Raw genomic sequence first — 24,843 nt, 5'->3', positions numbered from 1 at the left:
GTGTAACAGTGGAACAACCCGCCCACACACATGCGAACACTCTCTGTCCCATCACAGGCACAGACGGCAGAGAAAACACCTGCGCTAATGGCAGGTGTGTCTTAGAGGGCTGGTGCACTGGAGAGAGACCCAGGCGAGGGAGGTTGTGAAATACAAACAACTGTAGTGAGATAAAAAGACACATGGAGACAGTGTTGAAAATGAGGGATTTGGTGAAAGAGAGGAATAAGAAATGGAGGAGAGCGTAGAGCGTACAGCGTACGATGTCCCCTGGTGCTTCAATGGCTTTCAGGTTCTTTTTGGAGTGGAAATAGCTCTCCGCCATTTACATTCTCAGCTTTTTATTTGTTTTTATTAATCCATTTGTTGCAACTTCCATCATCCGCGGTATTCTCTCTCTCAACCTCAATGCTCCCTCCGTGCCCCTCATTTCTCTACTCTCTAGTATCTATTTCCTCCTCCATCCTCTCTCACAACAACTATGAACCCATCAGAGGCTTGGCAGAGCTTCTTTGTCTCATGAGAACACAATCAATTTGCTTCAATTTTTTCTCTTTTTTTACCAGACATCCATATTAGATGTGTGTTTTTACTTTTGTGTTTGCACACATACACGTACAGTATGTGCGTAATGTATTGTGAAGTCCCAAAATGGCAGTCTTGGCTTGTAGAACCCAGTAATAGCAGGTAGTGCATTTATAATACTTGTGTATTAATTCCAATTTATAATCCATGAGATAAAAATCTAAAGGCTCTTATTCCAATTTTCCTCCAACAGTTTTATAACCAAATCCCTCAGTTATAGAGGGTTTTGTAGTATTTATGGTGGTAATTATCCTGAAATGAGATGCAATAATATTTCTCCTAATAATTCACAGGGTCACCCTGGAAAGGAGGGGCCCTCTGGAGAGAAAGGACACTTGGTAGGTTTTATTTCTTTGTCTTACATTTGGAGCTTGCATTTTATTCTTTTCTGAATTTATTTGAAGCTTTTCTAAGTTTCTTTCCCCTCCCTTTGTCTAGTTCAGAGACATTTGCATAAAACATTTTTCATTAATGTAGATAACATTTGCATTGTGGGTCCATGTGTGTATTGTTATAGTGTGTGTGTGTGTGTGCGCGCGTGTGTGCGCGCGTGTGTGCATGCGTGCGTGCTACAAGCTCTTACTAAACATCTATCTCCCCCCAGGGTCCTGCTGGCCCTCAAGGACCCATCGGTTATCCTGGGCCCCGAGGTGTGAAGGTGAGATGATTATCAACCACTCATAAATCCATTTTGTGATAACATCAGGTCGTGGTACCCTGCAATTAACAACCGTTATGTGCTAATAGTTGCACATTAGCTCATCAAAATGCCTCTGAAAAAAAACAATGTTATTATTTCCAAGGCTCTTCCAGCAACTAAGTGTGATTTTGTAAAAAGCTGTTGTTTACCAAAATCAAAGCCCTAGTTTACTGCTTAACTGCTTATTTTTTAGGGACTGTCTAGAATGGAATGGCCTCATGAAAACGATCCTAGTGATGCAATGATTAAGACGGGAAAGTCAAATCTTACATCACCTTGCTCACATAATGTGGTGCTGAGGTTAGTCACAGGGGCAGATGACAGCTCAAGGCGCACAGCCCTTCATCAGCAGCTAGAGACGAAAGCAATCCCATCAAATGAAATCTTGGCAAGAGGGGGTGACTTATCCAATCAGTAAAGCTTCCACTGAGGGAGGGGATCACACCTCGGTTACATGGCTGAGGTCTGAAGTGTCTGCTCTCTCTGGGAAGATGTGAAGGATGTTCAAGAAAAGTAGTTGTAGGATGTCAAATGCTTTTCCAGTTATTTTCTAAACTACAGACAAAGCACATTTTAATGCCTCGATTACATAGTGTAGCCTCCATAGCACCTTTTGTTTGACACACTCGGGTGGGGAAAAAACAGTGACAATCAGCTACATCAGATGACTTCTGCCTCAGTTTAGAAAAGCTGTGTTAATTACATTGGTGAATACGTGTATTGCTGATTGTGGGACTGCATACTCTACAAATTAACTCCTCCATTTTGTCCAACGTGCACCCTATCGGCCTGTAACATCTGTCTGTTCTTCCATCGCAGGGAGCCGACGGTGTACGCGGTCTTAAAGGACATAAGGGTGAAAAGGTAAGAGAGCTCTTATTGGCTAAGAAAGTCTCTGTGTGAAAGGAAGCGACTTCAGAGAAATTGTAGCATTTGTATGAATTATAACTGAACATTTGTATTTCATGCTAATGATAATCTCAATGAAGTCCTGTAAAACTGATCCTGGTACAGAAAGGAAAAAAGGGAACTTGCCAAGACTCCGGGTGTGTGTGTGTGTGTGTGTGTGTGTGTGTGTGTGTGTGTGTGTGTGTGTGTGTGTGTGTGTGCGCGTGCGCGTGCTCGTCTTTGAGGGTGCCTATGCGTATGAATACCACACAAATGGTTTCAACATCTACATTATCCAATTATTTCTCCTTCATTACATCCTCACCTCTTTGTCTCCTTTATTCTGTTACCAGGGAGAAGACGGCTTCCCTGGCTTCAAGGGAGATATGGGTATCAAGGGCGACAGGGTAAGGCTCCTGTGTTTATATTGTAACTCAGCAGTATGTGTCAGTCACATATTGAGCATTGGAAAACATCATAACTTTTTTTCAGTGGTGCTTTTTATACTCAGTTCAATGTTCAATTTGTTCAATACAAGTATGTTAGAAATGATTTCCTTTCATTCAAGCAATTTGTTAGCCTGGCAAGCCAGACCCACATCCAGATGTTGGGTCTGGGAACTCACCATTGACGGAGCTTAATGCGAGGGGCGGGATAAACGGTTGTCTTTCAAATTCCCTCTGCACGCAATAGGATAGCGCTACAACCAGGCAGAGCAACAAAGAAGGTAGCGAAGCTAGTTGATAGATGAAACTTTTGCCGTATCCGGTCGGCAAAACTCTGAACACATCTTCCTTTTTTAAGAATGATTTCAGTGCCATTTATTGTTCTTTTCTCAAATAAAAGCTTAACTCCAAGTCTTCCAGAAGACCGCTGTTCCCAGCAGCAGCAGAGCAGCAGCAGCCATAAGCCCGCCCACCGACTCTATTCACGATGTGATTGGCCTGACCAGATTTGGGTTTTTCCAGTTAGCAAGCCAACGGAGAGTGCCTAGACCCCCCTGGCTGCAAATTAAATTTGCTGCCGCTAGGGTGCGTCTAGATTTCTAGGCTATCAATTTGTTGTATTTCAGCAGAATACTGAAAGCAGCCAAACTGAGTGGACTTTAATATCTGTTTATTTATCGCAAGTCATATCGTTATCGCGATGTTCAACAACGTTATCACATATTTTCCTCATATGGTGGAGCCAATTCAAATAACTTACACTAATTAGCCAACTGTAACTTCTGTACTCAACGTTGTTTTGGGGGCTTAGTTTTGTTGGGGTGACCTTTACCCGAACTAAGTGAAAGCAGCAACCACTCCTGAGTTAGCCCCCTTATGGCCTAAGCCTCTTTGACTACTGTGGAGGTGGGGTAATGAGCAAACATAAGGTGTTGCTCCATTGCCAGCTGTTAGCACGTGTGCATATGCAATGTGTTCACGCGAGCAGTTTCCAATTCCTTTTCTATCCAGTGTGCTACTTTCCAGTCAAGCACAAGGTTTGACAGGTGTATCCCGGGAACAGCAGAACAAACTGCTTTAGGGATTTACAATGTCAAAGGAGCAGGAAAACAGTCTTTTGCAGTGAGAAACATAACTTGCCCCAACCCGCACTTCAAACATCAATCCCCCAATCCCTGACCAGGCTGTCTATAGCTGAGTACAGAAAGGAAGGAGAAATCAATGGCACTCTAAACGCTTTCAAACCCGGAAGAGAGACATGGGGCACCAGCCTGTTTTCTTCTGGAGACGCAGCAGATCCAGCTGAAAGCAAGGATTTGAGGCATCCCTCTGTTCTGGAGTAGACACACATGGACTAGAATCTAAATGACTAATTTTTAAGCAGGCCTGTGAAAAATGTGCGTGCGTGTTTGTGCTCAATTGCAAGTGTTCTCTTTGATGAGCTTGCAAGCGTGAGTCAAGTACAGTTTACTTGATGCCGTTTTATGTGTACTTGAGTGCGCGTATGCGGACAGCTGCTTGCTTGTTCAGCTCCGCGCAGGCCCTTTAACTGGATACCTTTTCACACACCGCTGAGTCTCCGCAGCAGCGACTGGTTGTCAGAGCGAGTTTGTACTCTGTCATTAAGTGGGTGTCCCGCTAGAAGGGGAGCACGCTCACAGAGAGAAGCAATAATAGGATCGCTAACTGCTTTGAGTCGCGGTCGGCAAGGGAAAGTAGCTTTACTTGATTCTTTAAGCAACTTTACACTCACAACAGTTTAAAAAGGGCGACCCAAGTTACCCAGAATGAATTGACTTGTTTGCTTTACAAGAAAAGAAAAAGTGGCACGTTTCTGTGTCCATTGCACATTGTCAATTAAGAAGATGATTGAGAAAATTGGTTTTCTGGGTCTATAAAGGTGGATTAACATTCCTGCCCACTGTCGAGGGCACGAATGCAAATGTGTAATGTAGTTGTTTCACGCAGTTCAACTGATCGACAAATGCAAAAGGCAGGGAAGAAGAAAAGTGCTAGTTGGTGTATGCATCTAAACGATTGAGGTATACAAATATACAAAAACTAAACAAAATTGGCTTTGCTAATTTATTTTTATTTCAACTATTTTATGGTTTATGGTGAAGGAAATACAGTACATTCAACATGTTTTACACGAAAACTCCACATTGTAGCTTTGAGGAAAATGATAAATTGTAAGTATGAAAAAGTATGTGTTCCGATGCTTTCCAGGGAGAGCTTGGACCAGCAGGACCCAGAGGGGAAGATGGTCCCGAGGGACCAAAGGGTCGCTCAGGTCTCCCAGGAGATGCTGGTCCTCTTGGACCAGGTGGTGAGAAGGTAAGCTCCTTTTTTTTTTCTAGTTTGGCTTTCACAACCAACACGCTGAGATCCAACAGACACCATGTCCTCTGCCTAAATTTAACACTGACGGATAAAGCAGAATCAAAAACAAGTTGAAATTTTGTATCATCAGTCCAGTTTGACCCAGGATGATAGTTCAGCAGGGCTTGACGAGGAAAATAGTTTTTCCGATCGTTCTCTTCCTAACAGCAACCTATTTGTCATTGCTGCTGCTCTTGAACCAGCTGGGAGAATAAAATTGATTCAGTTTTTAACATTCTTCATTGTTAAAGTGAACACTGGGTTAACTGTTGCTGACATTTTTGTTGCATAAAAAAGAAACGCCAGTCTTTTCTAGAGCAGCCTGTCTGTGGTCTTTCACAAAAGGCTCGAAACGTTGCGTGTCATTTAGACTGTGCTAACAAAATCTGATTTGGCAAGTCATCAGCCAGAGTACGAGCCGAAACTGTGGTTGTGTTCCACAGTAACCACAGTGCTTCTGTTTAGTATCCAAGCTTAAAGCTTTAGTGCGTAACTTTTTGACATTAATCAACATCCGTTACATTCAAGCCATCGCCAAATGAGTTGCTACAAAGCTAATTAAGACTATCAGCTCCACACAACTCTCTCTGGATTTCTCAGTATGGCTATGTTCAAAAGATTGTGGCTTCCGGTGACTTTCCCGCGCAGAAACTCGAGTGAAGATAATGACCTCTTCTTCCATCATGTTTTTTTAATTTTCCGTGTCCTACTTGGCTACTAGCAACTGCGTGGAGGGGGGAGGGGAGGGGGTGCGCGGTCATGGAAGGCTTGTATCATGTGGACGTGCCGACAGTGTTGTTGTCATTACTTAGAATTCCTCATGGGGGCGACAGAAACTACACACTCTAGCTTTAAAGTGTTTGAATTGTACATATGTTTGCATAATCACAGTAACACTGCATTACAGATGTAGACACTGGTCTGTATCTGGATCACACATGTGGTAACAGCAGACTCATTTTCATATATTTGATGGAAGCCTGCACAGCAGCCAACATTAACACTCAGCTTAGTCATAATAAATGCAGCTGTGTTTAGCAGGTGTTCAAATGTTATTGAAGTTTTACTACTAAAATAACACACTACTACTTTGTTTATATTTACAGCTGTACCACTGTAGTATAATGCAGTCTGCTTACATGGCATTTAGGCTGGCTGGCAAGGTACTCGTTAGGAAGTCAACGTTGCAAAGCAATTATTTTGCATTACTTAAACGCCATAAAAACAAAAGACATTTCATGTACAAAGTCACATTAATACTAGGTGTCTTAAACATGTAGTGTATGCATCACAAGCATCAGGTAATATAGGATTACATAATGTGGAAATGGACCCCCCCAAAAAAAGAGATTTTTGACTAAATTGTATAATAATCAGTTTGCACTGTTGTGTCATTGAATCTGTCTTAAATGAGTCCCCCAACTTCATGGAAGTGCAATACTTCAAGTCTGTAAAAGTGAATCTAAAACTAAATTTGGCTCTTCTCATTTACAGGGTAAACTTGGAGTTCCCGGATTGCCAGGATACCCAGGAAGACAAGGACCAAAGGTAATTGCGCACATGTCTTGCATAACAATATTTCCATTAGTTCACTGATATGAGTGTAGAGGAACTTTGAAACCCTACTCATAAGAGACACAATTCATGTGGCCACAGTGTCTCTACACACATGCGTGTTTCTCTGTGTATTTGAAAGACAATGAAAATTTCATACGCGTGCATGTGCGGGCGGCTTTGCTGAACATTTGATGGCTCTCGCTTTAGCCTCTCGGAGGCAAAGCCGCAGTCTGACAAGTGGACATGCTTGAAGCTCCCTGATCAAAGAGCCGGGGATTTGAATATGCCTTTTGGTGTCAGCCCTAAGCTCCTATAATACGACAACAATAAAACACCGCTTTTATTTATGGTGCAACCTGTCTTCTGTTGCGTTTAATATGCTAGGGATATCTCAGGGAATAAACAAAGGAACTCATATTTAAGGTTTGTCTCTGAAATGATGAATTACTCTTTCTCTCACACAGGGATCTCAAGGTTTCCAAGGTTTCCCTGGCGCCAATGGAGAGAAAGGAACTCGGGTATGTCAAATAGACTTATTATTATTCTTCTCATTGCTACAAGAAGGGTTGGATCAATACTGGCGTAGTGCTGGCGACAGGCTTCTGTCCTAGCTCCAGATTTATCAACCTAGAGGAAGTTGCATGGCTCTAAAATAAAGATTTTTACCAAGGACAGAAAGAGCACTTACACAACTCATTTCGAACCACCAAATGCATTGTTTATCACTTTGCGGTACTTGAGCGATGTTTCATTTTCTTTGTTTAAGGGCTGGGCCATTAGCTTGCCTGCAAGAGTAATGGTTTGCCACCGCGAGTCGAGCAGGGCACATAAAGCTTTTCATCTTCACAAAACATTTGTGAAGTTTATGAGACCAAGCTCCCAGACAGAAAGGGATAATAGGGCAATTAGCATCGTTTCACAGCACCAGATTTTTTTTTTTTATTTTTTTTTTTTTTAAAGCCTCACAAAAGATATAATTGTTTTTTTCATTAAAATTTATGCAGCCACTGTAATTGTAATATCGCTTTAAAATCATTGTATTGTGCATTATTGATAATTCTAGCGTCCTATTTACATAGGACTCTAAATAATGTAAGTCAGGATAAATATTGATTGTATTTTTTGAAACTGGTAATTCCTAATTAATGATTAAAGAAAATGTCAGAGCTCTAAATTTGCCCAAATCTGTTAAAATCTGTTTGCAAATGTTACTGACTGCCGGCATTAGTTCTTCATTCTTCTCGGGGAGGTGACTCCTTTGATCACTGTTTGTGTTCTTCGTGTCCACAGGGAACAGCAGGAAAGCCTGGCCCACGCGGACAGAGAGGACCAACGGTTAGTCTTACTCAGCAGACTCGTGCTTGTATACAGATGGCGAGCTTGGCACAGTGAAACTGGAGGTTCAACCTGGGCATGATTGTAGGGAACCCACACTGATTCAACCGGGGAAAGCATAACCGTTTCAGGTCACAAATATGTCTTAGGACCCCGTTCTATCATTTTTAATCACTTTGTCTTTTCCCTCAAGGGGCCTCGAGGAGAGAGAGGACCAAGAGGACCAACAGGAAAATCTGGACCAAAGGTGAGTCAAATATTTCACTGCCACTTTCTTGTGTATTTTTAGTGGTACAAGTTCACCACTTAGTGCCCATTCAGACCAAAATAAGCCATCCGGTGATGGTGGTGACGTTTCCGACTGCACTTTGAAGGCAGGATCATTTCCCGGAATGAAGGCAGAAAGCGAGAAAGAAATTAAGAGGCGAGCGAGACGGGTCGAGTGTGCTTTGTTGCTTGTCAAACATTCAGCTGTTACACAAACTCCTGGGCAGTTCGGCGCTTGTGTTTCGTGTTTTAAAAACTTTGTTGTGGCAGCGACGGAGGCAGTGATGTCTCCTGTTTACAGTACGGGATTCTCAGACCGCCACAAAACCGACTGACAAGTCTGATCTCCGGTTACATGATTGGCCACCGCAAGGGACGTGGGCTTGCAGGTTTTTTTCTCCAAAAGTTGAGTCGGCGTGAATGCCCACTCACTCCTTATTTTGTCTCTTCAGGGTAACTCAGGAAATGACGGCCCACCAGGACCTCCCGGTGAGAGGGTACGTACAATCACACTGTCATCGAGGGTCGTTTTCTTCTCATAACACGTAGAGTCCAACCGATTATTGACCCGGAATCATTTGTCGTTTGTTGCAGGGTCTACCAGGGCCTCAAGGACCAACAGGTTTCCCAGGACCAAAGGGCCCACCTGTGAGTCCAGACTCATAACACGACACACATGTGTAATAAAACCCATCGTTCCTTTTCCTTTGGCATTTTTTACACTTGCATTCATAGATTTGGATGTATTTCTCAGGGACCTTCAGGGAAAGATGGACTGCCTGGACATCCCGGACAGAGAGGAGAGACTGTGAGTAAAATAGTTTGAATGCTCAGCTCTTCATCTGTATTCAACAGCGTCAGTTAAATATCATGTAACTCTGTTTTTCTTCTTCTGTAATAAACAGGGATTCCAAGGCAAGACTGGCCCTCCTGGCCCTCCAGGCGTGGTTGGACCACAGGTGAGTCACAGTCACCGGCCATCTTGCCGTGTTGTTCCCTTATATGTATTATCAGTAACTAGTAGTAGTATCATCACATTGAGTGTAATCTTTTGTGCAGAGTAGGGCTGCTCGATTATGGAGAAAAAAAAATGACAATTTATGTTGGTCAGTTTTGAAATCCCAATTATTTAAAACGATTACTCACTGACTTTTGGGAAGATGCTGCATTTATTGAACATAAAAAACAGTGAAACAGTAAAGCAACTCAACAGTGAATACACCGTAAACTGTGAAATTTCCCTTAGGACTTTCACCGTTAAACCTTCTGAATTCCCCTTCAGAACACAAGGCAAAATAAGAGTTTACAGCAGAATGCAATGTGAAAAATAATCGTTTCTCTCGATTACATTATTTTTGTGATCGTTGGGAGCCAAAATGGAAATAGCGAGTACTGTTCGATTAATTGCACAGCCCTAGTGCAGAGACAGATCTCCATTAAGATCCTGAAAAATAACAAATATGTATTTGTATTCATTTCAAAATGTGTTTGTTTTTTTTCAAAGTTACACTGTGTGTTGTAGAGAAACCTGTCTGTGATCGTTGAGACGTGCACTAGTAAAGCTACCAGAACGCTCTCAACATTATGTCTTTCCGGCAAACACATGGATTAATCCTCATACCTGTATCTCACAAGCCATGAGTGTTGTTTATTCTCTTCCATATTAGCAACGGGCTCTTCATCCATTATGCATAAGCATTTAACAGACTTTATCCCCCCCAGCCGCTCTGCTAATGCCGGCTGAGAACATTGGCGATAATGGAGCTGTATGTGGCCTTAATGACTAGTGGGCCTCCCACACAGCTTCTCCACGCCGTGTTTTGTGAGATGGAGAAATTGTGGGATCTTTTTTTTGTGTTGAATTACTGATTTTGCTCACAGTGATCCTCTTACAGTAGTTGCTCTTCTTCACGCCTCCATTGCAACTGGGTTTTTATAGCTGTGGTGTCTTACTTTCCGGGGTTTTGTTTTCAATTGTAGGGACCAACCGGTGAGACTGGACCAATGGGAGATCGGGGTCATCCTGGGCCCCCAGGCCCACCTGGTGAACAGGGTCTACCTGGAGCTGCAGGGAAAGAAGGAGCTAAGGTGAATCCTGAAGCTATCTATTTAATATTGTATCTTTTTAGCACCCAATCAGCATCATACCTGCAATAACATTGTTCCCATCCCATCTAGATTTTTTTGTTTTGTCAGATGATATAACTGCACTTATCTTAGTGGAATTTGGAGCATACATACAACAACACTGTATTTATAGAATTAATGGCATTGTGCTTTGACCCACAGGGTGATTTTGGTCCTGCTGGCCCAGCAGGTAAGGATGGCCCCCCTGGGCCGAGAGGTTTCCCTGGAGAGAGAGGTCTGCCTGGCCCTGTGGTTAGTATTCCTTTCTGCTCAGTACAAAAACATCTCACAAATTCAATACACCTCACAGCTTGGTTATTGCGTAATCGTTCTGGGCGATTAAATCACTGTAGTTAACTTCAAGAATCCTACATGATATCACATCCCTGAGTGGGCTTCAGATAAGGAACAGTGTACTCTAGGCTGTTTTTTTTTTGTTTTTTGTTTTTTTATTCTACTCTAACTTGACAAAGTCATGTCCTGGTAGTTATGCAATTCACACTATTTTCTTACTGCAAATCTTTTTTACTGTTCTCCCCGGCTGCTCTCAGCCTCCACTTTGGGGACTACAGGAGGTTTTCCATCTCACGCTGAGCCTGTCCAGCGTAGAGCAGGATGTGTTTCCCCCAACCGATATGTTTGTTTTCTGAAGCCTTCTTTTTATTTTGTTCTGCAGGGGGCTCACGGCCTGAAAGGGAATGAAGGACCTCATGGCCCACCTGGCCCGGCTGTGAGTGCAATTTACTGAATCCGCATCCTCACTTTGTCACTTTCATTCTCTCACTCTCGCTCTCACCTTCCATGGTCTCGGCCTTGGCCTCTGGGAATTGTCTTCATAGCAAAGTTCCCACCCTCAGTTCTTCCAGTCTCTTACATAATATAATGATATGCACAGTTTGCTGCTTACATAAGAGAGGTCTGACCTATTTGGTAAATGTGCCTGATGTGATGACTTTGTTTCAGTGTTAACACTTAATATACACACACACATATAATATGATATTTCCGTTCAGTTACTCTGATTACTAACATTACTGTGCTGTAGGGTTCACCTGGTGAGCGTGGTCCTGCTGGCCCAGCCGGACCTACAGGTCTTCCTGGACGCCCTGGCCCCCAGGGACCCCCAGGGCCTGCAGGAGAGAAAGGTGGACCGGTAAGAACATCGTCTTAGAACATAGCACATTTTACAGATCAAGCATGGCTGACAACATCCTGAAAAATATAAATTTTAGGGAGAAAAAGGACCTCAAGGCCCAGCTGGAAGAGACGGTATTCAGGGACCCGTGGGTCTGCCAGGACCTGGAGGACCTCCTGGACCACCTGGAGAGGACGGAGACAAGGTGGGTTACTTTTTAATGTCTTGTTTCGCCGTCCACGTGAAGAGAGATATGATGAAATCCAGTAAAGCTTTCAACTTTTTGAGCACTTTGCTTCACACACACACACACACACACACACACACACACACACACACACACACACACTAACATACACCACATGCACACTTACCACCTTACAAAGACACTAAACTTTACAGTTGAGCTCTAAGCCAGATATTCTCTTGTCTCTTTCCCTGTGACCTTAAGTGCTCTAAGGGGAATTTGTCCAACAGAGTTTTCATAGATGAACAGAACTTTATAAGGTCAACCTGCCTCGTTGCAGCTTTGTACTCCTCTGTACAAAAAGACAGAGGATAGGGAGGAATTTTGTGGCAATGACAGAATGTGTGAAAGTGACCCTTTAGTATTCAGAAGCGAGAACAACTCCTCATCGGCTCTAAAAAAAAAAAAAAAAAAAAAACATTTGCAGAAAGATCAGCCTCGGAGATACTCAGAGGATAATCTCTTATCCTTTGAAGAATGCCTCAGTTCTTAACCGGCCTCACACTGGTCCCCACGGTGCACACGGACACAGAGAATACAGAGTGTATTTGCCGTGCAGATAAAAAGGATCTCGCAAGCTAATGTTTACACACATTCAGACACTTTCCCATTATAAGTCCTATCCATGGGGAAGGAATAACTCCAAGGCCTTTATTTTAAGACTAATACTGCCTCACAAAGAGCCTTGTGTGACTCAAACCAAAAGTAAATTGCTTTGGGTTTGGCAGATATTAACATTATTTCTCCAAACGCCAACAGCATGTGAAGGCTTTGAAAGAACGGTGCAAGGTTCTTCACTCTGAGAATAATGGTGCAAACAGGTTGAGACAGGACTAATTATCTATTCTGTTTTGGCTGCCCGTAGCCCCAGTGACTCAGCCATCACGATAACCACTGTTTTTGTCCTGATTTGTCATTTGGAGAGATTTAATTGAAATTTCCATAGACAGATCTCTAAGGAAAGATATAAAGGTGGGATATAGTTGAGTTTTTTTGTGCTTTAATATGTCAGTTTCTGTCCTGGGGCGTGTTTGATGACCATTTACTCACTGTCACGTTTTCATCTCCCCTCTCTTAGTTGTGTTTTGTCTTGAGTTGTGAGTTTTTTTTATCTGTCCTGGTTTTACACTGTGATCGTGTCATTTCACAGGGAGAGCTTGGAGAGCCAGGCCAGAAAGGAGGCAAGGGGGACAAAGGAGAGCATGTAAGTTGTTTATTTACAGAAATCACAAATACAGTACAATCATTTATGTATCATTTCACTCCCTGAGATTCTTAGTACGATCCATTTTTATTTTATTTTTTTTACTGTGAATTCATCGGTTTTGACAGTTTTGAGTTGATTGACCCTTTGACGTGTTCCTTCTTCTCTGCAGGGTCCACCTGGTCCCACCGGCCCGCAAGGACCCGTTGGAGCACCCGGTCCTGCTGTAAGTGTCTCGTCTTTGCATCAAGTGTTCAGATGACTCAACGCCTCATCCACTGTATCCGCTAGGCCGACAGTAGCAGCGACCGTTGTATCTCCTGATCGGGACCCCCCCTTTTCATCTGTCGCAGGGTGCAGATGGTGAGCCTGGTCCCAGAGGGCAGCAGGGTCTGTTTGGCCAGAAGGGAGACGAAGGATCCAGAGGATTCCCCGGACCTCCAGGGCCAGTTGGGCTGCAGGTAAGGACGAAACATATAAACTATTGTCAAATGTTATCATTAACAAACACTGAGGCAGTGGTTTTAGTTTAGTTTATTTTGAACATGTTAAGAAAAAAAAAAAAAACCTTCCACCACTGCACTGAGGCTATATGATTAAACCCTCTGCACACTCCTCAGGGCTTGCCTGGTCCACCTGGTGAGAAAGGTGAAACTGGAGACGTTGGTCAAATGGTAAGTGACTGTCATCATTCAATACATCACATAACAGGAAGTTTGCATGTAAAAGGTCCTTGCTCATTAGACTGTATTTCTCTCTTGCGTGCAGGGTCCACCCGGCCCCCCTGGTCCCAGAGGCCCCTCAGGACCCCCAGGAGCAGATGGCCCTCAGGGGCCTCCCGGTGGCATTGGAAACCCTGGTTCTGTTGGAGAAAAGGTAAACATCTCTTCTATGTCTGGTGTGAGAGTAAATTGGTGCAGCTGAGGTTTTGTGTAAGCAGTTTATGTAGCATCATACCATTTTGTTGGCTTTTTTTGGCAGGAAATGTTTTTAAATTACACCCACCACTCCTTTTGGTTGGTGTAAGTATAAACACAGACATCTCCAAAGTCACATGAACTCCTTTTGGTTATGTTGTTTTGCGCCTATTTTCATTTGATGCTAAGTATATCTACCCTGTAGGCAATTAGGTAAATGGACAACGTAATCACTTCAGTAAACAAAAACGTAGGCAGTAAAATCAGATATGAAGTCTGCACCCTACCCTCACAGGTATTTGTCTAAACAAACTACTATGATTACACACAGAAATCATGATTTCATTCTCGATCATTGCCTACAACATTCACCCATGTAAATACTGTATTTGGATTGCAGTACAGTATAATCGTGTGTTCTGCACGTCTCAGAGAAGAACAGTTTTTTCGCTTGGAGAAGCATGGACTGAAATTGTCTTTGGCTTTTAAAGTAGATGTAAGGAGCTGTTGTTATTGGCTATCATGGGAGTCCACTAAACCAGCTGACCAGTATTCTTTCAATTGACAATGTATGCTACTGTACAGCCTTTGTGTTCCAGATGGCACCTCTGGTCCTGTTCCAAAAACACTGGGTGCCATGTCTCTTTAGATGTGAATTTAGTCACATCTAGAGAAGTAAAGATGACGCAGTTTTACCAGAGAGGCAGACAACACAATAAAGGTCCCAAAATGTCTCAGTGTTATAGATCCCAGACCACTATGGCACCTGATTATGTATTGTTTCAATGAACCTCCCTACTGTATAAGATATACGTGATTCAGTTTTTGTCTGGCTGACTGGTTTTTGTAACACTTTGGAAGCGACAGATTGGGTGTGCTAGCAGTTTGTTTGAGTGCTCTGGGCTAAAGAATGTGAATGATACCTCTTTAAAAGGCTTTTGCTGCCATTAATATTTCCCAAGCCTATTTATGTGATACCCTTTTAAATTGGACATGATCATTTCTTTCCCATCGCAGAGTGACAGATGCACAGCAAATCTAGTGGACGGGCTGCCATCCCCTACAGCACTGTTGCTGGGTGGAGAGAGTGTGAATTAATACTCAAAGGCACTGCACTTGCAAGATGATGAATACATTATTAAAATGGGGCTCTCATATAATCTCTTATTTGTTGCTGCCGTTTCATTATGAAAGGCCAGCTTTGGCAGCTTTTGCCGCCGCTGGACTGCAGCGCTTTGCACTTTCTCATCACTTTTTGTCCGTAGCGATGATGTGATTTGTTTTATCTGGTCCAGTCAATAGAATCACCTTTATACTGTCCCTGAGGATAGCCTGTCCTTCTCCTGTGCAAACAAACACAGCGCTCTCTTGGCTAATCGCTCTTGAGCTGATCTGGCATTTTATTGGCCAGCCCTGGGAGCTGGCAAGCCACTGACCTCAGGCTTTTTTTTTCTTCTCTCATCTCATCTCATCTCTCATATACTGTATCTGTGATGAGTGCCTGTCTTTCATGCTCTTGGTTGTTCTCTGTTGTCAGCAGATTTTCCAGGCAGCCCTGTGGTGAACATAGGCAGGTTGTTGTAAGGATGGAGTTGAGGCCTGTGCAGGGCTTCTCTAATGCAACATTGCATTAAGACCTGCTCCTAATACAGGAGGATCAGTCATGCTTTTAAACAAGACATGTCAACTGCTTAGAGTGGATTTCTTGACAGCAGCAAAGAGGTTTGGAAGACAGCCAGACACTAATTTAGAGGATCAGCTGATCTTCACAATACAGAGCAATCCTGTTGTTCATGCTAGAGAGACTCAGGACATGCTTCATCATCATAACACATCCCTGCATGGCTTGGCATTGGCTCTGCAGTGCTGTGCGATCCACTGGCTCCCCGTTTCCCAAATATGACACAAGCTAATAGTTGTCCCTTACACAGGTGTGGCAGGCTGCATCTGCAATAAAAACCCCAACAGGGAGGATGGTAGGCTTTTGTGACAGTGAATAACGATAGTGCCCAGTGTATAGGTGAGTCAACAGGGCAACTATCCAATAAGTCAGGGGAAGGAGGACAAGATATAAAGGCAGGGTCCAGGGAGAAGAGTGAGGTCAGCGCCCAATCTGTCTGCACTTGATGGATTGAAATCTCTTGTGTCATCTCTTTCTATCCCCATTTGGGTGACAAGGGCGCCAGGACAGCGGATGCTGCTGTAAATGATGGGAATTTTACAACCACACTGGATCAACAAATCAACTTTCTGATAATATATGTGCCTCTCTCACCCTCTAATATTCCCTCTCTCTCTCTCTATCTTTCTCTTTTTTCAGGGTGATGCTGGTGAAACAGGAGAGCCCGGTCTTCAGGGAGAAGTTGGCCCACCAGTGAGTAATCTGGTTTTCTTTCCCACAATATTTAGATGAATAAGTACCAACAAAGGATGAAAGGACCAACAATAATTTCACCACCAATTGAATCAGTGTTGGTCAATAGCTGGACTACAAATCAGTTTATGACCACAACGTATAATGAGACTGTTACAGTTTGCTTTGAAGTTTCCTTTCATCATTTTTAACTTGTTGTCTACAACCATCTCTGAATTAGAATAACATACCTACTGCGTATTGTTCCAGGGTCCAAGAGGAGAGCGAGGAGAAAAGGGAGAGTCCGGTCCGGCTGGTACAGCTGGCCCTCCCGGCCCTAAAGGTCCCCCTGGAGATGATGGTCCCAAAGGCAGCCCAGTAGGTCTTTTTCCACCTTCGACTTCAGAAAATACATTTTATGTTATAAATAAGTGCACTCTCGCCACCGCTTTCACCTCTCACAAAAGGACATATGTGACCTTAAACTACATCTCTTTTCTCAAAAAAGAAAGTAATGCAAGTTCTATTGATTTTTTTTTTTTTTAGGGGCCGAGTGGTTTCCCTGGTGACCCTGGCCCCCCTGGAGAGCCCGGTCCCGCTGTACGTATGGCATGAGTGAATGCATTGTGCAAACTCTGTTCTTTACAGTTTGTTTTTTGGCTGCAATGCAGCATGACTGAGGCTCTGTTCATTTCCTATGCAGGGGTTAGACGGTCCAGCTGGTGACAAGGGAGATGATGGAGAGGCCGGTCAAGCTGTGAGTGTTGTGTACCAATTGTGTTACTACCACAACTCTGTGTGCTGAAAGGGATTTATTTTTGGATACAAATTTCAATTTAAATCACAAAATGAATACTTTTTGACTTTCATTTAATTACAATTCAACCTAGGGTTCTCCTGGACCCACTGGAGAGTCTGGCCCCTCCGGACCACCAGGAAAGAGAGTAAGTTCTGTCCTGAGCGCTTTTGTCGTTGTCGTTTCAAAATGTTATCATTGTCTATCTCTTTGTATTCCACAATATTAATCTGTTATATATATTTTTTTAAATAGGGCCCCCCTGGAGCAGCGGGACCTGAGGGAAGACAAGGAGAGAAGGGAGCCAAGGTAATGCATCCAGCAAATGCACATTTTCTCTTCACTCAGTACATCAACAATATCATGCCCCCAACAAATGAGCAAGAATCTAATGGTTTGTGTGTACGCTGTTTTTGTGTGTGAAAGGGAGAGTCAGGCTTGGAAGGTCCCCAAGGAAAGACGGGTCCTGTTGGTCCTCAAGGATCACCTGGCAAGCCCGGTTCTGAAGGCCTCAGGGGTATCCCTGGCCCAGTTGTAAGTAAAATGTTTCGTACCGTCACGGCAATTTATCGCAGTCATGTCTCGGTGTTGTGTGGCATTGTTAAAACAGCTTACAGAGCAGGTGCACATCGATGGTTTTCAATTAACTGTTGAACATAAAGGAGCCGTGCTATTTATAGAAACGCGTTTTTTCTTATGAGCCGGGGGGTAATAAACACTGTCCAATTGGTATTTCTTTGCAGGGAGAGCAAGGTCTACCTGGTGCTCCAGGCCCGGACGGACCTCCCGGACCAATGGTGAGTAGAAGTGACTCTTGGCCCTTTGAACCAAAGTATCTCGCATGCAGTAATGTGTGCGACCTGATCTGAATCCCCCTCTCCAATAGTGGTGTGAATCTTCACTGGTGTCACGAGTCGATTTGATTTCGATAATCCAGTCAACGATTTGATATCGCTTTGATGTCCCGATGCATCACGACGCGTCACCTCCTCAATGTTTTTCTATATTGCTACACGTGGTTTTCATCGACAAATTCGAGCAGTCAGATATAAATATGAAGTCCCCTTTTTATTGTATCTGCTCTTAAAAAAAGACACTTCCTGAATGTCGCGGAGTCTGAACACAGCAGACAACAGACAAAAGGCAAACAGGAAAAAAAAGCAGCGACTGGAAAATCAGCAAGCAACATCAGCAGGCAATGATCGATTTATGGTCTGTCTGCAGTGATTCATTTCAACACCCTTAATCTCCAATGTGTCACCTCTCTCACAGGGTCCTCCTGGTTTACCCGGTTTGAAAGGAGACTCTGGTGTCAAAGGAGAAAAGGTGAGCCAACTCCCCAGCCGAATGTTTGGATGTAAAGCATTACTGTAGCTTAATACTAGGACTAATGGACCCATTTCCTAACAGATTGATTAGATCTGTTGTTTGCCTCCACCCATCAAATCATTACCCTAATGTTTATTGACTGTTGTATTGATATTGATGTTGTGTGCTGTTCTCCACCCTCAGGGCCATCCGGGTCTTATTGGACTTATCGGACCCCCAGGTGAACAGGGAGAGAAGGGTGACAGAGGCCTTCCTGGTCCACCAGGATCACATGGTCTCAAAGGAGACAATGTAAGTACAACTACACTGGAGTCATGTTAAAAAGCCCACGCTTGTTGTTTTTTTTTTTAAATTCTGTATGCCAAAATCAGACTGGGAGTGCTGTAGAAGAGTATTTGTGCCAATAATCAGCCCACTGAAAGTGTTTGATAATCCTCTGCGTTGGGGTGTTTTTTATTTTTTATTTTGTACAGGCACAAATGTAGTCACCAGTATTTACATCCCTCATTCTAGTCAATACTGTTGCTAGAGCTGGGCAATATGAAAAAAAAAAAAAATCAAATATCACGATATTTTTGACCAAATACATCAATGTCGATATTGCGTCAATATTGTATGGCTTTCACAAAACATCAACACAATGAGAGTTTTGATAAATAATCACCAATAATGAGGGTAAAGGCAAATAATAAAACAGCGAGTAAGTATAGTTCAGAACATGACATCACTGTAATGCAGCCTTTAAAACCAGGAAAAGACAACACTTGTGTCATATCACGATATCCAAAATTTAAGACGATATCTAGCCTCATATATCGATGTCGATATAATATTGTTATATTGCCCAGCCCGAACTGTTGCATCAGGAATAAACTTATTTAAATCCTATTGTCAGACGTCAGTTATGGATTCACGCTCTCTTTTTTTCCTTTAGGGTATTGCTGGTCCTTCAGGTCCACTTGGTCCCATTGGTCCTCCCGGATTACCTGTAAGACTCATCATATGTGTTGTGCTTCAGCATGTGTGCAACCAAATAGCGCGTAATGTCTAAGCCAATATTGATTGCTTTGCCATTTTTGTGCCTTTAGGGTCCCCCTGGTCCCAAAGGAGCTAAAGGTTCATCGGTAAGTGTTTTACTGACAGCTGCATCCCATCAGATAAGAAACAAGTATCAATAACGACACTTCTGAAAGAATTTGTCGCTTAAGGTCAAGCATTGTTTTAATTTGTCCTGCTCAGGGTCAAACTGGACCAAAGGGAGAGACTGGTACAACTGGCCCTCCTGGCCCTCCTGTAAGTCAAAGACTTTTCTACTCGATCATCCTTTTTGTGTCTTATCCTTCCAAGTCATAATCTCCATCCTTATCTCTGACTGGCATCCGTCTCTCTCCATAACAGGGCCCCCCCGGCGATGTCATCCACCCACTCCCCATAATGTCTAATGTGAAGGGCCGAACTCGTAGGAACATCGATGCCAGCCAGGTGATGGACGACACGGCCGCGGATGCCAACTACAAGGACTACGACGACGGCATGGAGGAAATCTTTGGCTCACTCAACTCCCTTAAACTGGAGATTGAGCAGATGAAGCACCCGCTGGGCACACAGACCAACCCCGCTCGTACCTGCAAAGACCTGCAGCTCTGCCACCCCGATTTCCCCGATGGTTTGTGTTCCACTCTATCTGAAATGAGCCAACAGGTCTATTGGCTAATCCTTCCTCTCCACAGATTGTAATTCCTGTTCCAGCTTGTCTTTCATGTGATAGTAAACAGAATATCTTGACGTCCCCCTGGGCTTTAGATAGTCTTTTCTGGCATTTTATAGACCAAACGACTCGAATAAATTAGATAACAATAGAGATTTATCTATAATGAAATAAATCATTAGTTGCAGCCCTAGAATCAACCAGCTAATCATCATTACATGCATTTATTTTGCCACTGACAGGCACAAAAAACAAAAGTGTCTGACAACATTATGGAAAGGATTTCTAAGGAGGTTCACCTTTCTGTTAAAAAGTAAGATCTTTTTATAAACATAAAAACATCTGCAAAATTGTGTTCACAAAACCCACCAGACTCCATGTAAATAAACAGTAATTTTAGCATTGTAAAATACACTTCATTCAAAGTCGACAGAAACAAAATAAAACTGTGAAAAGCCACATTTCCAACCATCACAACTCTAGTTTTGGTTGAAATAAACGCATAGTTTACCAATTTACATATGTTGGCTCTATACACGCTAAAAGTATTGCTTTTTTAAATGGAGTCTGGTGGGTTTAGTGCTAGCGACTTCAGAGCTGTTTCTGGTTAAACAGAAAGGTCTCAAAGATGTTTTAAAGGTCTATTTCTGAAGGGATCCTGTTAATCAATGTTAATCTGAGCCTGTCAGTGGCAAAATGGGAACTTTTGCCCTATTAACTTACAGTACATTGTAGCTTGTTTTGCCGCTGCCGACTGCAGCGATCTCGCTTAATACTGGACCGATGTCAAAGATCGGTGTTCCCATCAGTCACTTAGACACAAAAACATAGGAAAATAGGGTTGAAAAAAATGGGAGTTACCCTTTAATGCAAGTATTTCTATTTCTGTAAAATGTTCCATCTTTGCATGATGTTATCAGGCAGATTTTTGTTAAATGTCTCTCACTGGGTGTCCACCCTTTTAAAGCTGATTTTCATAGACAACACTATTAATTAAGATTTGTGTTGTATATTGTATTTCACAAGTTATGTTATGTTTGCCTCAAGCAAGGCATTATTAAACAGTTTTTATTTGTACAACATCTCAGAATATGAAATAGGCTCAACACAGACTGAAAGTGTAGCCGTAGAGACAGGATACTTTTAGCACTGGCCATATAATGTCAGACACTGCCTTGGCCTGAGGGAGAATAGTATAGGCTTCAAATCATATATACCACTCTCTAATTGCTCTCCTGTTGTCTCCATTTCTCCAGGTGAATACTGGATTGATCCAAACCAGGGCTGCTCTCGGGACTCCTTCAAAGTTTACTGCAACTTCACAGCAGGTGGCGAGAGCTGCATCTTCCCAGATAAGAAGTCTGAAGGGGTAAGTCTGGCCGCGTGTACACAAACACTTGCACACGCGCGCGCACAATGGACAGTCAGGTTGAGGAAAAATAAGCGGAAAGGTTGGGATTAGCACTAGCAAGATGATGTGGTATTAATACCTCTATTTCCAACCTCCAAATGTGGATTTGATTGACAGTAAAGTAACATTAGCTGAATACTCCAGATAAGTGAATGATTGTTTTTTTTCCTCACATCTGGGACTAACCGGTGTGCATATACTGTATAAATTACCCGAACATCTCAAGACGGCGCTAGTTTAACAGTAACTCTATTGTAGCTCATGTACCCATATAATTAGCCTCCATGAGATTACTTTGCGTGTTGTTACCAATAAGACGTGGGCGATGACGCAACAAGGTTCCCTGCATTTCCCCTGAGGGGCCGAAGTTATAAACATGCTTAATCTCAGTTTAATTCTGACAGTTGGTAACCACAGGGAGACAACTCCCGCATTCAAACGCATTTTCTCGTCCATACTATTGTTTCAGTGCCGATTTTAGATTGAATGCCATTAAGGAACTGTAAAGCCTTTTGGCAGGAGGCAGACACGTTGAGAAGATTTTCACTTCATTATGCATGAGTGTGTGGAGGAGAGGAGAGTAGCAGGGTGGTGAAACATTGGGAACACTGTCTTTGACAAGTCGGGGTTGTGTAATAGCACAGTGCTACAGCCATTTTAATGATGACACTCACCAAGCCTCGGAGGAGCAGGATTTAGCTTAAGCTTCGAATAATGAAGCAGACTTTTTATAGAGTGCTGGCGATGGGCTGCTCTGGTTTATGTCGGGGGTGAAAAGAAAAGCCTGTGATGACGGTCTTGGTGTAGAGACTACAAACACACCCACGTGCGTTTAGATTGGCACAGTTATTATAAGAGCACATAGTTACACTGTCCACGCACTGTACAGAATCACAGTCCCAAAGACCGACACACTATCATGGATTCTGGAAAAAGAGAAAGTCACAGAAAGAATATATTTACTCCTCCCAGTGAAAACAACTGCAGGTCACCTTCGAGGCAGCATGGGTCTAATGTATGCCATCTCCCAGCACTAAGTGATTTCCGGCTCATCATTCATTAACGCATTAAGCTATTGAGGACAGTTCCATATCAAACCGGGCCACCTAATTATAGAGAAATTCATCATTGTCGTGGCTGAGATCATTAGAGCTGTGCCCTGTTGGCCGATCCACAGCTTTTAATGGCATAACAAAGTTAGTGCACCATGGCTGTACAGCACTCACACTACACAGCAGGGATAGAGGCCTCGCTATAAGAGCTCTTTGCAGGCGATCATTTTGTAATTAATCACTGTGTACTCATGAATTTTTCAGCAGCAATTAGCTGCCAGCTACAGATTGTACTGTACAAAATGGCATAATGGCTTACTAAAACTTTCTGCACTGGACCGGTTGGTCTGGTTGATCTTACTGGATACTGTTTCAGGTCTGGAAGACCTCATCAGCGGTCAAACAGAAAGAGCAAGAGGGGAAGAAGAAAAAAAAAAGAAGAAGATGGGATGTGTGTCTGTCAGATCTGTTTCCTTCCTTTAACACTGCTGTTTTTCCCTCCTCTGCCTCTCTGTCGATCCATGCCCCCAGGTTAGACTCACATCCTGGGTAAAGGAGAATCCTGGCTCCTGGTTCAGTGAATTCAAACGTGGTAAACTGGTAAGCCAGACTCCCGACTTCCCCAAGTCCTTTTCCCTTCCCTGAATGCCTCTTATATTTTACAGAGCAAAATGGCAAAATGGCCCAAAGACTCGCCAGGCACATGGTATAGTCACTACAAGAGAGGTTCCCTGGTAAGTGGCCCTGCCCGTGGTCCCAGAGTCCTGGCTCCGGCCTGGACTCTGTGTGCCTGAGGCTCTGCATGGTTCTGCTATGTTTATGCGGTGGCACCTTGCATTTCTGTTGTTGCTTTAATGTGGTGCATGATTCAGCACGAGCTTCACTCGCCTACAGTCCAACAACATGGTTGATGCTTTAACAAGGAAATGGAGGAGAGGTTTGTGGACAGTACAGGCAAGCTTTGCCGCGGTGAAGCTTTATAATTTGGCATCTAATGGAGTTTAAAAAATGGAAAACAATGTACTGCTGTTTCACTGTTTAAATTTCTTCATTATATATCCAGTCTAAGACACCTCTGCTACATTAAGAGAGCATCCCCTATTGACTGTGTGCCTTGACACTCCCATGACTCAAGAAGCAATATCCATACATAGCTGATTTAATAGTTTGGACAAAAACTCCTGAGAGTGAATACATCACTTAACATTTCTCTTTCTTTCACGTGACATTTTTTTTTTTTTTTTTTAGTCCATGCCTCAGCAGGTCATCTATCTTCCACAAGGAGGGAAAAATAAGTATCATTTCTCCTCCGCTGCAGCCGTTCAGCTGCACTCACATTCCCAATGTCTCCCTTAAACATTACTTAGATCCGGCAGAGTAGCTCTGAGTCAAAGAGGTCAGGCACTCAGTCACCACCCAGGGGCTTCTGGGTTCTCAGTCACTGTTGACTTGCGGCTGTGATGATGAAGAGGTAATGTTTCCCTGCCGATGTCGGGCTGGATCCACACGCTGCGTGGGGGCGGGGGAAAAGGGGGGATGAAGAGTGGCGGGGTAAAACAAGAAAAGCATGATGGGACTACCCGGCCACTCTTGAGGATCAAAACATCAGAACCATGGCACTTAGTTGAGCCGCGATGCCGACACTCATAGACATATTCCAGAACAAAGTCTTCATTGTTTATATCTTGTGATTAATTGGCTAATTTAATCAATCATTGGCGCTAAATTGTTGCACAAATAGATGGAGAAGATGATTAGCTCCATCTGTTAATGTCAAGTTTGAGTGTCGGCACTCTCTGGGTTTGTACGTGCATGTGTGTGTGTGTTTGTGTGTGTGTGTGTGTGTGTGTGTGTGTGTTTGTGTGTGTGCAAGAACAACAAGTCGAGAAAGACCACATCCAGACTCACAGACGGTCTGCTGCTCTGGCTGCATGGTGTGCATGCGCGCTACTCTCAGTAAGTCCTGTTTGTCTGAAAGACGAAGCGACTGTGTGGATCTAATGGATTCCTGATGGTTGGTATGTAGATAGTCAGGTACGGACATTCAACTGAACCGTGACTGGTTCCAAGCCTGCCATCTTATTGGTCAGGATTACACAGCGCTAATAATCAGCTTAATTGAACATGTCTCTGTTTTATGTAACATGGGCTGAAAAAGCTAAATTCTAGGTTAATTCTAGGTTAATTAGCAGGCAATTAACGAAATCATTACTACAACATATTTCCTATTAAGATAATTACATTTTCATGTACCGTGACTGGTACATATTTACATATTTTACATAATTACAAAATCAATATTTAAATGAGGGGTTTAGTTATGCTTTTTTTTGTACTTTGATGCCATATTTTTTCCACATTAAGCATTGCACATCAGCACAGCTTCCAGGCATTAGACCTTGGA

At 43.1% G+C, this 24,843-nt stretch overlaps 1 protein-coding gene across 2 annotated transcripts in view; it reads left to right on the top strand.

Moving 5' to 3' along the window:
• Positions 1–24,843, top strand: part of col5a1 (procollagen, type V, alpha 1) — an 82,554-nt gene that overhangs the window by 53,538 nt on the left and 4,173 nt on the right. The window contains exons 26-64 of one of the 2 annotated variants that reach the window (XM_028601455.1): positions 879–923; positions 1,190–1,243; positions 2,105–2,149; positions 2,527–2,580; positions 4,849–4,956; positions 6,496–6,549; positions 7,023–7,076; positions 7,849–7,893; positions 8,087–8,140; positions 8,613–8,657; positions 8,755–8,808; positions 8,915–8,968; positions 9,066–9,119; positions 10,141–10,248; positions 10,450–10,539; positions 10,964–11,017; positions 11,333–11,440; positions 11,520–11,627; positions 12,820–12,873; positions 13,046–13,099; positions 13,227–13,334; positions 13,494–13,547; positions 13,642–13,749; positions 16,111–16,164; positions 16,414–16,521; positions 16,690–16,743; positions 16,847–16,900; positions 17,034–17,087; positions 17,195–17,248; positions 17,366–17,473; positions 17,683–17,736; positions 18,212–18,265; positions 18,452–18,559; positions 19,203–19,256; positions 19,357–19,392; positions 19,508–19,561; positions 19,667–19,934; positions 21,233–21,345; positions 23,105–23,173. In XM_028601455.1, the coding sequence (XP_028457256.1) occupies positions 879–923; positions 1,190–1,243; positions 2,105–2,149; positions 2,527–2,580; positions 4,849–4,956; positions 6,496–6,549; positions 7,023–7,076; positions 7,849–7,893; positions 8,087–8,140; positions 8,613–8,657; positions 8,755–8,808; positions 8,915–8,968; positions 9,066–9,119; positions 10,141–10,248; positions 10,450–10,539; positions 10,964–11,017; positions 11,333–11,440; positions 11,520–11,627; positions 12,820–12,873; positions 13,046–13,099; positions 13,227–13,334; positions 13,494–13,547; positions 13,642–13,749; positions 16,111–16,164; positions 16,414–16,521; positions 16,690–16,743; positions 16,847–16,900; positions 17,034–17,087; positions 17,195–17,248; positions 17,366–17,473; positions 17,683–17,736; positions 18,212–18,265; positions 18,452–18,559; positions 19,203–19,256; positions 19,357–19,392; positions 19,508–19,561; positions 19,667–19,934; positions 21,233–21,345; positions 23,105–23,173 (2,862 nt within the window). Of the gene's footprint in view, positions 1–878; positions 924–1,189; positions 1,244–2,104; positions 2,150–2,526; positions 2,581–4,848; positions 4,957–6,495; positions 6,550–7,022; positions 7,077–7,848; positions 7,894–8,086; positions 8,141–8,612; positions 8,658–8,754; positions 8,809–8,914; positions 8,969–9,065; positions 9,120–10,140; positions 10,249–10,449; positions 10,540–10,963; positions 11,018–11,332; positions 11,441–11,519; positions 11,628–12,819; positions 12,874–13,045; positions 13,100–13,226; positions 13,335–13,493; positions 13,548–13,641; positions 13,750–16,110; positions 16,165–16,413; positions 16,522–16,689; positions 16,744–16,846; positions 16,901–17,033; positions 17,088–17,194; positions 17,249–17,365; positions 17,474–17,682; positions 17,737–18,211; positions 18,266–18,451; positions 18,560–19,202; positions 19,257–19,356; positions 19,393–19,507; positions 19,562–19,666; positions 19,935–21,232; positions 21,346–22,970; positions 23,040–23,104; positions 23,174–24,843 lie in introns of both variants that reach the window. The other variant, XM_028601453.1, reaches the window with a different exon arrangement.

Source organism: Perca flavescens, chromosome 16 (genome assembly GCF_004354835.1).
Source record: "Perca flavescens isolate YP-PL-M2 chromosome 16, PFLA_1.0, whole genome shotgun sequence".
NCBI classification, from domain to species: domain Eukaryota; kingdom Metazoa; phylum Chordata; class Actinopteri; order Perciformes; family Percidae; genus Perca; species Perca flavescens.
Note: the sequence above shows the minus strand (reverse complement) of the source record. Positions and strands in the feature narration are given on the sequence as shown.